We start from the raw sequence: 15310 nt of genomic DNA, 5'->3' as shown, positions 1-15310 counted from the left end.
AATGAAAGACAATAAATAGGTCCACATTTTAGCTCCTATTTTTAAAATTTATTGTTTTAAGGTAAACTAAATGAAATCAGAGAGCCAAGCTCCAAGTTCCACCTGGAAACCTTGACTACAAGTATCATCCTGACCTATTTTATTGTCCTTCAGAGGAGCGGAGAGAGAAGGAAGGGGAAAGAATGAGAAGATATAAACTAGCACAAACTATGCAATTACTTTGAGTCTCAGTGTTCTTAAATAAACAAAACGAGATTTTGTACTAGGGTGTTTGTTGTGGTTCTTTACCGTTATGGGCTAGTTTGATTTTGAGGAATAGGAAAAGGAAAGAAGGACGAAACGGTGGCGACAAGGAAATGGCATGTGTTCTCCCTTTTTTTTGTCCTCTCTCAGTCACTCTGTTGAGCAACTCCAGTGAAAATAGTTCATCTATAAGGACACTAGCGAAAGCTGAGATAATGCCTACTCTTCCACTTAGCCCTAGTGGAGGAGTTAACACAGTCAGGGTTGTGGTGTGGTCAAAAACTTCCTGCGGGAGATCTAGTTTAACCTGATTCCCTAAGAAGTTTTGACAGTGTCTGGCACACTGTCCAATAGGGGTTGTCACTTAATAAATGTTGGTTGATGAAATAATACATCGGAATGGCTGCTGGGGGTGGAATTGCAGTGTTTGTCTCCTAAACGCTGTTGTAGTTTTAAGATAGATGTTTTTCATTTGGTTTGCCCACTTCATAATGGAATCTTGACATTTCAGATCTCATAATGGAAATTGAAATATTGAACTGGATATATAGACTCTTTATATTTTGAGATATTTGTCTTTACTTTGAAAAGAATTGGGTGAAATACCCACACTAACTTCCCCAAGTGCACCCTAAACCACACACACGCTAAAGTTTTGGTTGTGTGAGTGTGTATGGTTTAGTCAGGGAAAACTGGGTTTGAATCGTGGCTTGGATACTTATCAGCTTAGTGTAATTTAATATTTCTCTGAGCTTCTGCTTTGCTTTCTCTGTAAAATGGGGAGAAAAGATACTTTTCTTATAAGATTGAGATGAAGATTAAATAAAATCATGTATGTCTACAATTTGGTACATTGTAAAATGTCAGTAATATGGAGCTTAATACCATTGTACTTTTATTAAACTGGTAGAAAATTTCAAGCTCTAAGATTTCCTTGTACATTATGAAAAATAGTATTCTCTTATTTAAATATCTGAAGGATATGAACAAATAAATGAGAGATACATGAAGGTAAGCATTATCTTTGCTTTCTAGTTCTCCATCAGGCATGATAGAAGGTACACCACAACTTCACGCAAATGCGTGGAGAGTTTCTTCTACCTGTTTTGCACCTGTTCATGTCCCAGTGGTGGACCCCTGTAACATCAATCAACAAAACAGTAAGTTTTGCATGTAAACTTCCTTTCTGCTGTAAACTTAGGGAAAAGTTCTATGTATTACTATAATTTTATAAGATTAGATGGTGAGTTTAAATTCTGATTTTCTTCATTATGGTAAAATCAATGCCATTCCTCATGTATTTTTTTTTTTTTGCTTAATATTATGCCTTTACATATGTCTTTTCATGTAATCTAGGTTGTTTTTTAAGAACCTGACAAAGACTTTTATTTCCTATTTTTCATTCATAAATTTTCTTATTTTAGGTGTTTAAAAATCCCTTGTTTGCAGATGTGGATTAGCATTTGGAAGTTTTCAGAGTCTTTAAATGCTAAAGAAAAGCCTCTGGGAATCCTCTGAGAATGCTGTGATAGTCCAGGGATGTTCAATGTTAGTTATTACCATCTCATTACAAGTCCCTACTCATAGCATTTATTATGGCTTTATAAGCAGGAAGCCAGTGATCCAAAGAGGCTTTGGGCCATCGAGTGGGCAACAATTTGAGATGGTCATGCTCCAGAGTTCCACTTTGTAATGACAGGACAACCCACATGCTAAGAATTTTTGACTTTATTTTTTAAAATTAAGCCCCAGCAAACCATGTTAAAGTCTAGTTCACTTTGCAATAAAAAAGATATACATGTATATATTCAGATGGAAGATATACACAAGGCACACACAAATATATAATTGTGAAAAAGTTAATGTACATGCTTAAATATTCTTATAATTTTATTTTTTCCTTTAATCATCTTGGCTAGTTCACTATTCTGATGTAGTTTTAAAAAATGCATTATTCATATTGGTTGAGCATTCATAAGAAGCCAGCAGTTTATGGATTATGTGGTGGTTATTGGGTGGATTCTGTTGATTGCCATATTGTTTTTATTATTAACATGGAATTCTGGTATGCTGGAAAGAGCACTAGATACTTTTGCTCTTTGTGCTAATTTTTTTTTTTTTAATCTAAGCCAGCTTTTAAACTTGAAGAAGTTTGGTAACCTCTTTGATCATTTTTCTTATCTATAATAACAGGGCTAGACTAGAGTTTTTTAGTTTCATGAATGACTACTTTTAATCTCATTCCCATTTAACAATACCTTCCTCCATTCTGTCCCCAACTTTCAACTAATCTACTCCTCCTCCTTCAGCTACTCTTGTTTGGTTTGTTTCTTTCTTGGATTCCTCCTGGATATTATAGCAACTTTATTTTTTATTTTTTATCAACATGTTAAAGTTGAAGTAGGGTTCAATTGATAAATTCAGTTTCCCAGTGGTCATTTTTTAGTTACCTCCTTTATTATATGCTATTTTGCTCTATTTTCTACCACTTTTCTTCCCATACCCCATGTCTTTTACATATATATGAAACTGAAATATTGAACTGGATATATAGACTATTTATATTTTGAGATATTTGTCTTTACTTTGAAAAGAATCATGTGAACTACCCACACTAACTTCCCCGCATGCACCGTAAGCCATACACATGCTATATACATGCATATATATTTGATATTAGTTTTTTTTAGCTTTACTATGAACTGTGATTTTTTAAAAACAATTTCAAATAGGTAAATTCAGGAAGATCCCCAAAGAAAGGAAAATAAATAGACAAAAGTCAATAACTCTGATCTAGATTCTAAAGGATATTTTTTTTTCATGAGGATCTTCTTTAGTTATCCTTAACTTGTCAGTGGAATATACTTTGATCTATAAATTATTAGGCCTTTTTGGTGGATTACTTTGCTCTTTCAGGATCCTTGGCATTAAGAATATATATGTAAACAGTATACCCCTATAGTTTAAGTCATTTGTTTTTATATACATATACATACTGAATGCAAAAATATCATACTTGAGCAATTACCATGTTTTCTTACCAATACTAAAATATGTATACTCAACAAAATAAGTTCAGTATAATTCCTTAGTAGTGAAACAACTGATCTCCAACAGCTTATCTAGTCTGTCAAAGACAATGACAATGAAAAGATTGATTAATTTTATCTGTTAGGAAACTGATGCAAACTAGATCCGATATATCAAGAAACCACAAACCTACCCTCTTTCAGAAAGATGGAATCTGAATTGTTTTGTCAAACTTGGTTACTTCTATAAAGGATTATATACGATAAGTCATTCTCAAGGGAAAAATCAACAGATTTCAAGAAATGATTACAGAGATGTCCTCCCTTCCTCAGGTGATTTTATAGTTATATCTCATGGCCTTTAGCATATACCCCAATCCCCAATTTCTATTCATTATTCACTTATTCATGCATTTATAGATTTATTTATCCAATATTATTGAGCTCCTAATATCTGCCTGGCATGTACACTGTGCATTGTGCAGACATTGAGTTCAATGACTATGTGGCATCTGACACATTACCATCCATTTCAGAGACTCCACTGAAATGAGATCATTCCCAATTCTTCCTAGACAATTGTGTATTACACAGAGTTGCCATAACATCCACAATCTGGAATCACTTTATTTTGTGTGGATGTCTGGAAATAAGCCTCCCAATATGCCCCAATTCTTTATAGTAGGTTTCCTAAGATGATCCTCATGCAATAGGATGGTTGAGGCCACTGCTTCTCTCAACCCTTCAGTTACTCATGCTATTCAGGTACAATACACTATTGTTTTTCCTAAAAGACTGTTGAATATGGATTAAGTGCTGTTACCAATATTATAAAAAAACAAATAAAAACCGTATAAGCTGAAATTGTTCACTCTAGTATTAAAAGTAATATGCACTACAGTATATTTCCGAGAAAGTGAAATGCTTGGATAAATCTGGAACTTGATACTTAGGGGTAAGATCTGAACTGTTAAATAAGATGCTAATGGGGCTCTTTGTCTGTTAGTTGGGTATGCAGCACACTGTGATGTCATCCACCAGGAGCTCTTTGCTCCTTGCCACATCTATATTAGCCCTGGCCTGTACTATCAGCTCTGCCGCCATGATGCATGCAAGTGTGGAAGCTCCTGCCTGTGCAATGCTCTTGCCCACTACGCCTACCTCTGCGGCCAGCATGGTATTCCCATTGATTTCAGAGCTCAGATTTCTTTCTGTGGTGAGTACAACAGCACAGATAAAGACTATCAGATAATACCTTAGAGACCTCTATGTTTGTAATGACTGCTTTTATTTTTTAAATGAAAGGTCGATATTGCATGTAAGTTGTTTGAAATATTCTCATTATGTACAAACATGAAAAGCAAATGAAATACTTAATTTCTTAAGATCAGAGATATGTTGGATAAGACCAATAACTTTTAACTAGTTTTGTATTAAACGAAAGTATTGTAACTATGCTTTGAAATATGCAACAAATAATTTAAAACATTTGAAAAATCCTTATCATGGAAATATCATATCTAAATATTGGAAAGTATGGAAAAGACTATGTAATACAGTGACGCAGTTGACTTGTACTTAAATAGATGTTATGCAACAGGCAATTATTATCAAATTGTCGGGGCTCTAATTTTCACACTATGTTGTCTGCCATTTTCATTCATGGTAGATTGTTTCCTTGTGTGTTTTATAATTTTTTTTATCAGCTAATTTTTACCAGCACCCCTCCACCCCCATTAGAATCTTTTGTGACTTAGGTTTTAGGGGTACCACTCTCTCCACCTCCTCATTCCCTCAGTGGGTTTTTCCAGTTATTCCAGGGGTATCATTGGCTGGTGTTGATGTTCATTGCTCAATTTTGGCTTTCTAAGACAAAAATAATGTAAATATGAAAGTAATGTAAATTCATATACCAAATTTGTTTAGGATATCAATCTAGGATTTTGATTTCTTAGAGGTAACTTTTTAATCGCAGACCCAGAAGTTAAGAGAAGCTTTTCTATCATCTTTCTATACTATGAGCCAATTTCTTCTAGTCTGGGGGTTGACAAATTACAACCATTGGGTCTCCTGCATTTTTGTGAATAAAAGTTATTGAAATATAGTCATGCCCATTCGTTTGTGTGTTGTCTGTGGCTGCTTCTATACTACAAGGGCAGAGGTGAGTAGCTATGACAGAGACTATACGATCTGCAAAGCTGAAAATATTTCCATTTGGCCCTTTGCAGAAAAAGGTTTCCAACTCCTGCTTTAGTCCTTCATTTTCGCTGAGGATGATGCTCTCTGAGCATCCAAGTTAAGGGTCTCCCAATTCCTTGCCTTGTAATGGGCCAGCTTTCATTTTCTATCACAGACCTCTAAGCAGGCGTAGAATGTTTCTGTGTGCCATGGGAATCTTTCTCAAGCGATACTCCTTTGTCCTTAGCTGTGGTGTGCCAGAAGGGCATGCTGTACCATCACTGCTCCTCGTTCTGCCTCCGTTCCTGCATTTCTCTCTCTTCTCTGGAGCAATGCAATGATGACTGTGCTGAAGGCTGTAATTGTCCGGAAGGCAAATTCTATGAAGACACTCTTAACTTTTGTGTACCCATGTAAGTCACAGAAACAGGTTGGCAGCATCCTGTTTTAATCCCTTTTTCTTCTTATGGGCTAAATGAGCTTTCATGGAAGTTTTTGAAAAATTATTTCTTATCATCTTTACTTAAAACAAAACAAAACAAACAAAAAAAACCCCTGCACATGTTCATCAATAGCTACAAAAAGAGCTAAGGAATCTCTGATGGTTGATCTTGAAGTGTACTCCTGCTTGTTTTTACCATAGTCAAATCAATAACAAGGTTTGTGTTTCACTGTCACATGGCAAACTTTAGTAGCAGGACTTTAATATCTCAGCACTCACAGATTTCTCAATTCACACATGAAGTAAAGCCTTTTGTCTTAGACATAGTGTTAAATGATATATCAGTTATGTTTCTCTGAATTGCATTCAGTGATTTTTCTTGTGTCTAAAACAACACAGTTTGTGAGTTGTATTTTAGAAAACAAAATCTGGAGCCACACAAACTTCACGTGTAAGCGTCTTCCACCATTTGTGTGATAAGATTGCATGCAGTCTTGTAGAATAACGCAGACCTTAGAGTGTACCTTACAGTGACCAATGGAGAGCACAGGGTCGGCTTGAATTTTAGTGGTTTTCAAAAAAAATTATATCCTATTTAATTTATTTTTTTTTTTCTTATAGATTCCACTGCCGGTGTCATTATAGAGGCAGTGTTTATCAACCTGGAGAGCTCATCCCCACACCCTCGGGCTTATGGTAGGTTTCGATGATGGGGATTGTGTTTGACAAATGATGTATGTGCTAAAATACAATTTCTTAACCCAAACTGTAAGTTGGAATAAGACTTCTATAATTAAAAAATAAAGGTAACAATGTAATCTTTAACTATGTTATGATCATATGATTGTATATATATGTACAAACACAGATATACATAATACATGCATATTGGACATTTCAAAGTGAAATAACCAAGTTTTGTACTCATAACTGCAGAAAGGAGTTATGAATTTAAGTATTTCAGAGTGAAATGAAAGTCCTTTGATCATTTTTGGTTATTAGATAGAAGTTAGGGGTGAAGTACGTGTTTAAATACTACAGTATTACTGAAATTGCTCAAAAAAAGCAATTTTGAAATAGATTTGAAAAATGTCCTGCACAGTAGTAAGTGTGCCTCCTCCCCAGGCCCATCAATACTAGAAAGATAACACTTAATCACAGGATAACACTCATTCTGGTTATAACTTTTCTGTTGAAAATCTAGGCGTGTCCATGCAGCAGTCCATACTTACATATAATTCCTAACCTCCCCTTTTTAGTTGCCCCATTGGTGCCTACAGATAATAATAGACAATAGATAATAACAATAATAATGATACCTAACAATTACTGTGTACCTTCTTTTGTGCTGGCACCATTCTAAATGTTTAATATTTATTATTAAAATACTTACTCATCACCATAACCCTAAGAGATAGGCGATGTTGCTTTATCCTGATTTACAGGTGAGGAGAATGGGATACAGGTGGCTAAGGACCCTGACACTAAAGCTGGGAGTTAGTCCCAGGCAACCTGGCTCTGCAGTGCTTGTCTCCTGCCTGATTGCTCTGCAGCTGATTTTTGTATTCACAACAGAATATTGATTATGTTCAATTTACCTTTATCTTTATCTCCACCTATTTTCCTCTCCACATCAAGACACAATGGCAACTAGCTTTTGGATCTTTCTGTGGTAGGCAGTACTGCTAGTCACAGTTTTCCAAGGCAGAGCTCTGGGAATCATTTTCGACTCTTTCCTCCTGCTCAAAACAGCTAATCAGTAAATACTCAGCAACTTTAGATTTTACTTGATTTTACTTTCTACGCATAGTCAAAAGCCATTTCTTCCTTTCCATCGTCACTGCTTTAGCAATCAGTGTGTCTTACTCTCTCTTCCCTGGACCTTCCTCTCTGGTGTTCTTGCCTCTAGTTTTCCCCCTCTTTCATTCTGCCGAGGTGTCATGTCTTTTTGGATTTAACATAATTAATGTATGTAAAGTTAGCAAAAACAAAGTAACCATCTCTCCTCAATGAAAAAAAAATCAAAATTCACTTAATATAGTGACTTTGTTAGCCATTCCTTTTTAAAAGCCTTTGTCCCAGAATAAGTATTATGTGGAAGACCTGGATGTGTGATCTGAGACCTGTCTGTCTCAGTTCCTCTGTGCCAAAGTGTGAGCAAATTCAATCAGAGGTGACTCACTCAGTGGTGAATCACACCTCTGAATGTCATTCTAGTGTTCAACTATGCATAGCATATTTTTCATGTGATGTGGACTGTATATGTGCGTCAGCTTCTTCATCTGGGCTTAAATATAGAACATATGATCTGGTCCAAAGCTGAAAGAAAAACTGTATTGGAGTTATTGAGAACTGATGTGTTGTTTCCTATCATGTTATCTTCTTCAGGGATTTTCAAGGTTAATTTTTCCTATATGCGGCTCTTGGCTTCTACCCTGACTTTAGAATGTAAATTGCAAGGAAGCTATGACTCCACCCTATCTTCAATGCTGCTGCTAAAATGATTCAAAGCAACCATATGACTTTTCTGCTTAAGGTCTTCAATGGCTCACCTCGTGGTAAAATCTTAGCATCTTTTAGGAGCTAACCTCTGCCTCTTTTGACATTCTCACAGCCTGTCCCTTCCTGCATTGCACTTTGCTATGTAGAATGTGGCTTTACTTCTTCATATTTATGTGTTTCCACTGAGTGTTATAGCCTTCCTACCTTAGGTGTGCCATAACATCCATTCACTCTTCAAAACTTTTCAGACTTTACTTCCTTTGATTCCCTGTTGTTGGTTGACAACAGACTTTAAAAACATTTTTTCTTTGTTTTACTTCTATCTCTTAACATATTTCTATATTGCGTGTGTCACACTGCATACATTATTTATTTGTGTATCTTCCCCTCCTACAAGACAAATTATGTTAAGGACTATGAATTTTGGTGTTCGTATCTCCCATGCCTATCCCAATGCTCCACACTTACAGGTGTTTGATAAAAAGTGGTGTGTTGAAATAGCGCGTTCCTGAAATCGGACCTAACCCAATAGCTTGTAAAAAATTCTGTTGGAAAAATTGCATTTGTATAATGTACTCAATCAATTCTTGTACATTAGATTGTTGTTGAAATTCAGGAAAAAAACAAAACAAAACAGATTTGGTTCCATAAATTAACTATTTATTTACTTCTAGCCAGTGTTCAAATGGGACTGTGAAATGTGATGAATTAGCAACGCCCTCTGCTGGTAAGATGTTAAAAGACGTTTTCCTGAAGGAGGATGCAGCTCTGATATCGCCTCCGCTCCTGGCAGAAGTTATCAGTCACCTCTCCTTCCCAATGTGCATGGCTATAGCCTTGGGAATGTTCTTCAACATGGTGTTCCAGTGCTTCCCAACTTTTTCCACATTGAAAATTATAATTTTAGGGCAGTCTGGGTTGAACATATAAGTCAGCTCAGGGGCAGAGCAGATCAACCCAGGGATGCTGCCTAGATACTGCCGGCCGCAGGACCACCTCAGGCATCCCAAGGACTTTAGGGATATGTATCTAGGCAACTATTGTTACTGATTTGTGGGACAGAAATTGGGAAACTCTATTCTAGACCATCACTTCTCAGATTTTAGTGTGCCCATGTGGGGATCTTGTTAAAATGTAGATTCTGATTCATTAGATCAGGGGTGATACCTGAGATTCTACATTTCTATCAGTGGCCAAGATAACATTAATACTTCTGGTTCCTGGACTGCATTATGAGTAGCAAGGCTCTGGGACTAGTAGCAATAAATTTAACATGGCATGTAAAATGACATTCACTGTCATCCCTTCAGAATGTCATTTTAAATATCTTTCCTCAGATCTTATATATTAGGACCATATGTATTATTTATTTTCATCATATAAAGAGCCTCAAATTCTCAGTTACTGTGGGCAAATTCTAGGCACATAATAAAACAACACTTGCTTTCATAGATTTTAATGGGCAGGAAGAGTGTAGGCTGATAAAAGTAATTGTGAGCTATTATTGCTTTGTTATGTACTTGAATGGCCTGGTATATATTATTATTAGAGACCTTTGAATTACATGCCCTGAATTTACTTTACAAGGGATTCAGACAAGCCTAGGGCTTCTTTACAAGATATGTTTATGGACCACACACATTCAGTAGCTGCAGGGCCATCCTGACTCTGCCCCATTTGATTCAGAGTGACTCCGGGTCAATGAAGGGAAGCCCAGGTGGCTAGCCTTCTCACAGAGGAACCCACAGGATTTGATCCCTCTGGCCCCACTTGAGGAAATTTATTTGATCTCTAAGAGCCCAAAAGCTTTCTGGAAGAATATAGAGCCCCTGTCCTGACTATAATTATGTCTATTTCTGCACTTCTGTGGTAGAGTGAGAACTGATACAAACAATGACTCGAGGTGAAGCGAGATTTAGAATAATCATGTGTTCATTGTAGCTTTGTAAAAGCCACAATGCTTTTACATTATGCTTAAAAATTGATAACATATGCTGAAAAATTGATAATATGTGTATGAATTAATAAAAATATCCTGTTTTTTGACTTCACAAAATTATATTCTAGTTAGTTACTGTCTTATGGAAGGCTGCTAACATTCTCAAACTCAAAATAGGGTTAGAATAAACCTATTTTGTGACTAAAGGGAATCTGGCTAGGGGATATTTTCAAGCTTCTTAAAAATCACGGAGTAAGAACATCATCTATTAATAATTGGTAAAATATTGTATGGTGAATTTTGTTTTGATGATGAGTGCATGCCAATATGATTATTTATCTATGGAGCAGATACAAGTTAAGAACATTTTGTCTATGCTTACATCTGAAGTTCACATCTGCCCAGAGGGAAAAGAGTATTTTGACTGCAGATTTCCTGACCCTGAATTACCAGCTGGTGGTGTTAATTGTGAGACTACATGTGCAAACCTAGCCATGAACTTCACCTGCGCCCCGTCCTCACCTTGTATAAGTGGCTGTGTTTGTGCTCCAGGGTAAGCCTCTTCTTCATAATACAGAACATTCAGGATTGGCCTGAAAGCACAAGATCTCCTGAAAACATTCTTTACAGAAATAGCCAGAATTGTTGTTCTGACTAGTGGTTAACTGGGTTGGTAGCTAGAAGACTATTGTAATTATTTTGCTTGGCTCATGTGATATTGTGAAATATTATTAATAGAATACACTGAATTGAGGAGAAAACTCATTTCTGGATGAAGCTGGAATTTCTCCCCGATGAAACTGCAATTTTGAGAAAGTGACACAATTAATCACTCTTCATTCAAAACACTCTTCAAGTGCATTTATAAATATTCTGTTGTGCAGTTACTGGTGTTGATGTGAAGTTGTAATAGCGATGCCAACTGTTTTATCTTAAAGAAAATAGTGTATTGAGGCTACAAAGGGCAGTGAGTAACAGTGGGAGCTCTGGCTTCAGACACACCACTGCTCAAATCCCAGCTCTGACACTGTTAGTGGAGGGATTTTTCTGCAAGTTCCTTTTAAGCCTCAGTTAGGCATTGTGATATGTGGAGTGTGTGTGTGTGTGTGTGTGTGTTTGTGTGTGTGTTTAATAAATATGAGCCACTATTTTGTGGCAGCATATCTTAATCTTATCTTCATAAATATTCTTCCATCGCAGAAATGCTTAGTATGCGTGAAAGACAAACACAGAATGTGGTGGCTATTGGCTTCCTCACAGGGACACATATAATCTGGCCTCCCTGGCCCTCCCTCTTCTGGTGATGAAATAGAGGCCATGCAGAGGGAGTGCCATCTAAGGCAAACAGGTCACCCATTCTTCCTCAATGAACATGTTCACACAAAGGGATTCCTGGGATCAGCTCATATAAACCAGGAGCAAAGAAGAGCAAGGTCTTGTGGTTTGTTTCCCAGGAGAATTGCATTTGTCTAAATGGCCCGCATCTGGAAGAGTTTGAGGAGCCAAGTAACTTGGGACTGGCATTAATCTCTTTAGAAAGAAAGGACATAGCAGGCAGAGAAAAGAAGGTCACAAAAGAACAAGTGCCCATGGCTGGGAGAATAAAGACAGGTAGAAATTAGGCCAAAGAGCAGATAAGCAAGGAAGACATTTTAGTAAAAATGAGAAGGGAAATAAAACCTTTATTATGGTAGAATAATTAAAACCCACAACATTGCTTGATTTAGTTGATTTGATTGTGACTCTTAGGAATGCATGACTAATTAAAGCCATATCCTAATTTTGTTTTATATGCTGTGCTTAAGCTATTATCTTTTAAAATGTATTTACTGTCACCTTTGACGTTTAGTTGGACAATGATTTATTTACTGGCTAAATCTCATTATAAAAAGTTAAGGAGATTTCCTCCTACCTTCTCTGATTGTATTGAAATAAATGTGGTTAGAATTGACTTAGAGGCCTCTGATAGATTTGGAAATATTTCATTAAGATAGCTTTCTCTTACAACGTTGTTTTTGGTAATGTGATTTGCCATGTCTTCTGTGTGACCTTGTCTAGCTCATTTTGGCACAACAGTCCAGTGTGACTTATTTCATGTGGCTCCTAACAGTGCCAGCAGTTTAGTGACTATAAAAGGACCACATAACCCTAATTGAGAAATCACTATGGATTGAAGAAATGGAAAGTAGTATAGGGGAAAAGTCAGATAGAAATAGCTTCTATGCTGGCCCTCCTTATAAGCTGAAGCACCTTACAGCAAGTTACTTAACCACTTGAAATCTCAAGTTTCTCTTTTTAAAATGGATATAACAATATATTTACTTGTTGGATGACTGAGTATGTGCTGCACACCAGTTATATAGTAAGTGCTCAGGAAATGTTTATTTCCGATCCCACTGCCCAAACCTGCTTAAAGCAGATACAAGCATACCTTTGTTTCGTTGTGTTTTGCTTTATTGCACTTCACAGGTGTTACATTTTTTACAAATTGAAGGTTTGTGGCTATCTTGCTTCAAGCAAGTCTGTTGGTGCCATTTTCCAATAGCATGTGCTTACTTGGTGTCTCTGTGTCACATTTTGGTAATTTTTGCAGTATTTCAGAACTTTTTCATTATCATTATATCTGTTATGGTAATTCGTAAACAGTGAACTTTGATTATCATGTAATCATTTCAGGGTGCCACAAACGGTGCCCATACAAGATGGAAAAATTAATTGATGAATGTTGTGTGTGTTTCGATTGCTCCATGTATAGGCCCTTCCACCATCTCTTTCCCTCTTCTCAGGTCTCTCTATTCCCTGAGACACAATACTGAAAGTAGGCTGGTTAATAACTCTATAATAGTCACCAAAAGTTCAAGGGAAAGGAAGAGTCACACATATGTCACCATAAATCAAAAGCTAGAAATGATTAGATTTAGTGAGGAAGGTATATTGAAAGCTGAGATAGGCTACAAGCTAGTTCTTTTGCAACAGCCAAATTGTGAATGCAAAGGAAAAGTTCGCGAAAGAAATGAAAAGTGCTGCTGCTCCAGTGAACCCACACATGGTAAGAAAGCAAAGCAGCTAGCTGATATGAAGAAAGTTTTAGTAGTCTGGATAGATCGAATCAGCTGCAACGTTCCCTTCTGCAAAGGCTTAATCCAGAACAAGGCTTTAACTCTTTTCAATTCTCTAATGGTTGAGAGAGATGACAAATCTGCAGAAGAAAAGTTTGAAGTCAGCAGAGGTTGGCTCATGGAGTTTAAGAAAAGAAACTATCTCCATAACATAGAAGTGCAAGTGCTGATGGAGAAGCTGCAGCAGGTTATCCAGAAGATGTAACTAAGATAATTGATGAAGGTGACTACACTAAACAATAGATTTCCAATGTCGATGAAACAGATTTATATAGGAGTAAAGTGCCATCTAGGATTTTCGCAGCTAGAGAGAAGGCAATGCTTGGCTTCAAAGCTTCCACGGACAGGCTGACTCTCTTGTTAGGGGCTAGGGCAGCTGGTGACTTTAAGTTGAAGCCAATGCTCATTTACCATTCAAAAAATCCTAGGACCCTTAGGAATTATGCTAAGTCTACCCTACCTGTGCTCTGTAAATGGGAAAACAAAGCCTGGATGGCAGCACGTCTATTTACAGCATGGTTTACTGAATATTTTGAACCCACTGTTGAGACCTGATGCCTAGAAAAAAGATTCCTTTTAAAATATTACTGCTTATTGTCAGCGCACCTGGTACCTTGGAGCTCCAGTGGAGATACAGAATGATATATTAATGTTGTTTCCATGCTTGCTAACACATTTATTCTGCAGCCATTGATTAAGTAGTAATTTCAACTTTAAAGTCTTATTAGTTAGGAAATACATTTCACAGGGCTATACCTGCCATAGATAGTGATTTCTCTGATGGATCTGGGAAAAGAAAATTGAAAATATTTTAGAGAGTATTTGCTATTTTAAATACCATTAAGAACATTAGTGATTCATGGGAAGAGGTCAAAATATCAACATGAACAGGAGTTTGAAAAAAGTTTATTCCAACCCTCATGGATGACTTTGAGGGTTTTAAGACGTCAGTGGAGGAAGTAACTACAGATGCGAAGGAAATAGCAAGATAACTAGAATTAGAAATGAAGCCTGAAGATATCACTGATTTGCTTCAATCTCAGGATAAAACTTGATTGGATGAGGAGTTGCTTCTTACAGATGAGCAAAAAAAGTGGTTTCTTTTTTTTTATTATTATAAGTCCTAGGGTACATGTACACAACGTGCAGGTTTGTTACATATTTATATATGTGCCATGTTGGTGTGCTGCACCCATTAACTTGTAATTTACATTAGGTATATCTCCTAATGCTATCCCTTCTGCCTCCTCCCACCCCATGACAGGCCCTGGTGTGTGATGTTCCCCTTCCTGTGTCCAAGTGTTCTCATTGTTCAATTCCCACCTATGAGTGAGAACATGCAGTGTTTGGTTTTTTGTCCCTGCAATAGTTTGCTGAGAATTATGGTTTCCAGTTTCATCCACGTCCCTACAAAGGACATGAACTCATCCTTTTTTATGGCTGCATAGTATTCCCTGGTGTATATGTGCCACATTTTCTTAATTCAGTCTATCATTGATGGACATTTGGGTTGGTTCCAAGTCTTTGCTATTGTGAATAGTGCTGCAATAAACGTATGTGTGCATGTGTCTTTATAGCAGCATGATTTATAATCCTTTGGGTATATACCCAGTAATGGGGTGGTTGGGTCAAATGGTATTTCTAGTTCTAGATCCTTGAGGAATTGCCACACTGTCTTCCACAATGGTTGAACCAGATTACAGTCCCACCAACAGTGTAAAAGTGTTCCTATTTCCCCACATCCTCTCCAGCACCTGCTGTTTCCTGACTTTTTAATGATCACCATTCTAACTGGTGTGAGATGGTGTCTCATTGTGGTTTTGATTTGCATTTCTTTGATGGCCCGTGATGATGAGCA

General features: G+C 36.9%; 1 protein-coding gene across 1 annotated transcript in view; it reads left to right on the top strand.

Moving 5' to 3' along the window:
- Positions 1-15310, top strand: part of LOC105473302 (otogelin like) — a 166418-nt gene that overhangs the window by 45142 nt on the left and 105966 nt on the right. The window contains exons 19-24 of the mRNA XM_011727039.2: positions 1279-1403; positions 4279-4488; positions 5698-5863; positions 6514-6588; positions 9069-9121; positions 10724-10886. Of these exons, the coding sequence (XP_011725341.2) occupies positions 1279-1403; positions 4279-4488; positions 5698-5863; positions 6514-6588; positions 9069-9121; positions 10724-10886 (792 nt within the window). The remainder of the gene's footprint in view (positions 1-1278; positions 1404-4278; positions 4489-5697; positions 5864-6513; positions 6589-9068; positions 9122-10723; positions 10887-15310) is intronic.

This window comes from Macaca nemestrina, chromosome 10, assembly GCF_043159975.1.
Source record: "Macaca nemestrina isolate mMacNem1 chromosome 10, mMacNem.hap1, whole genome shotgun sequence".
NCBI classification, from domain to species: Eukaryota; Metazoa; Chordata; class Mammalia; order Primates; family Cercopithecidae; genus Macaca; species Macaca nemestrina.
Note: the sequence above shows the minus strand (reverse complement) of the source record. Positions and strands in the feature narration are given on the sequence as shown.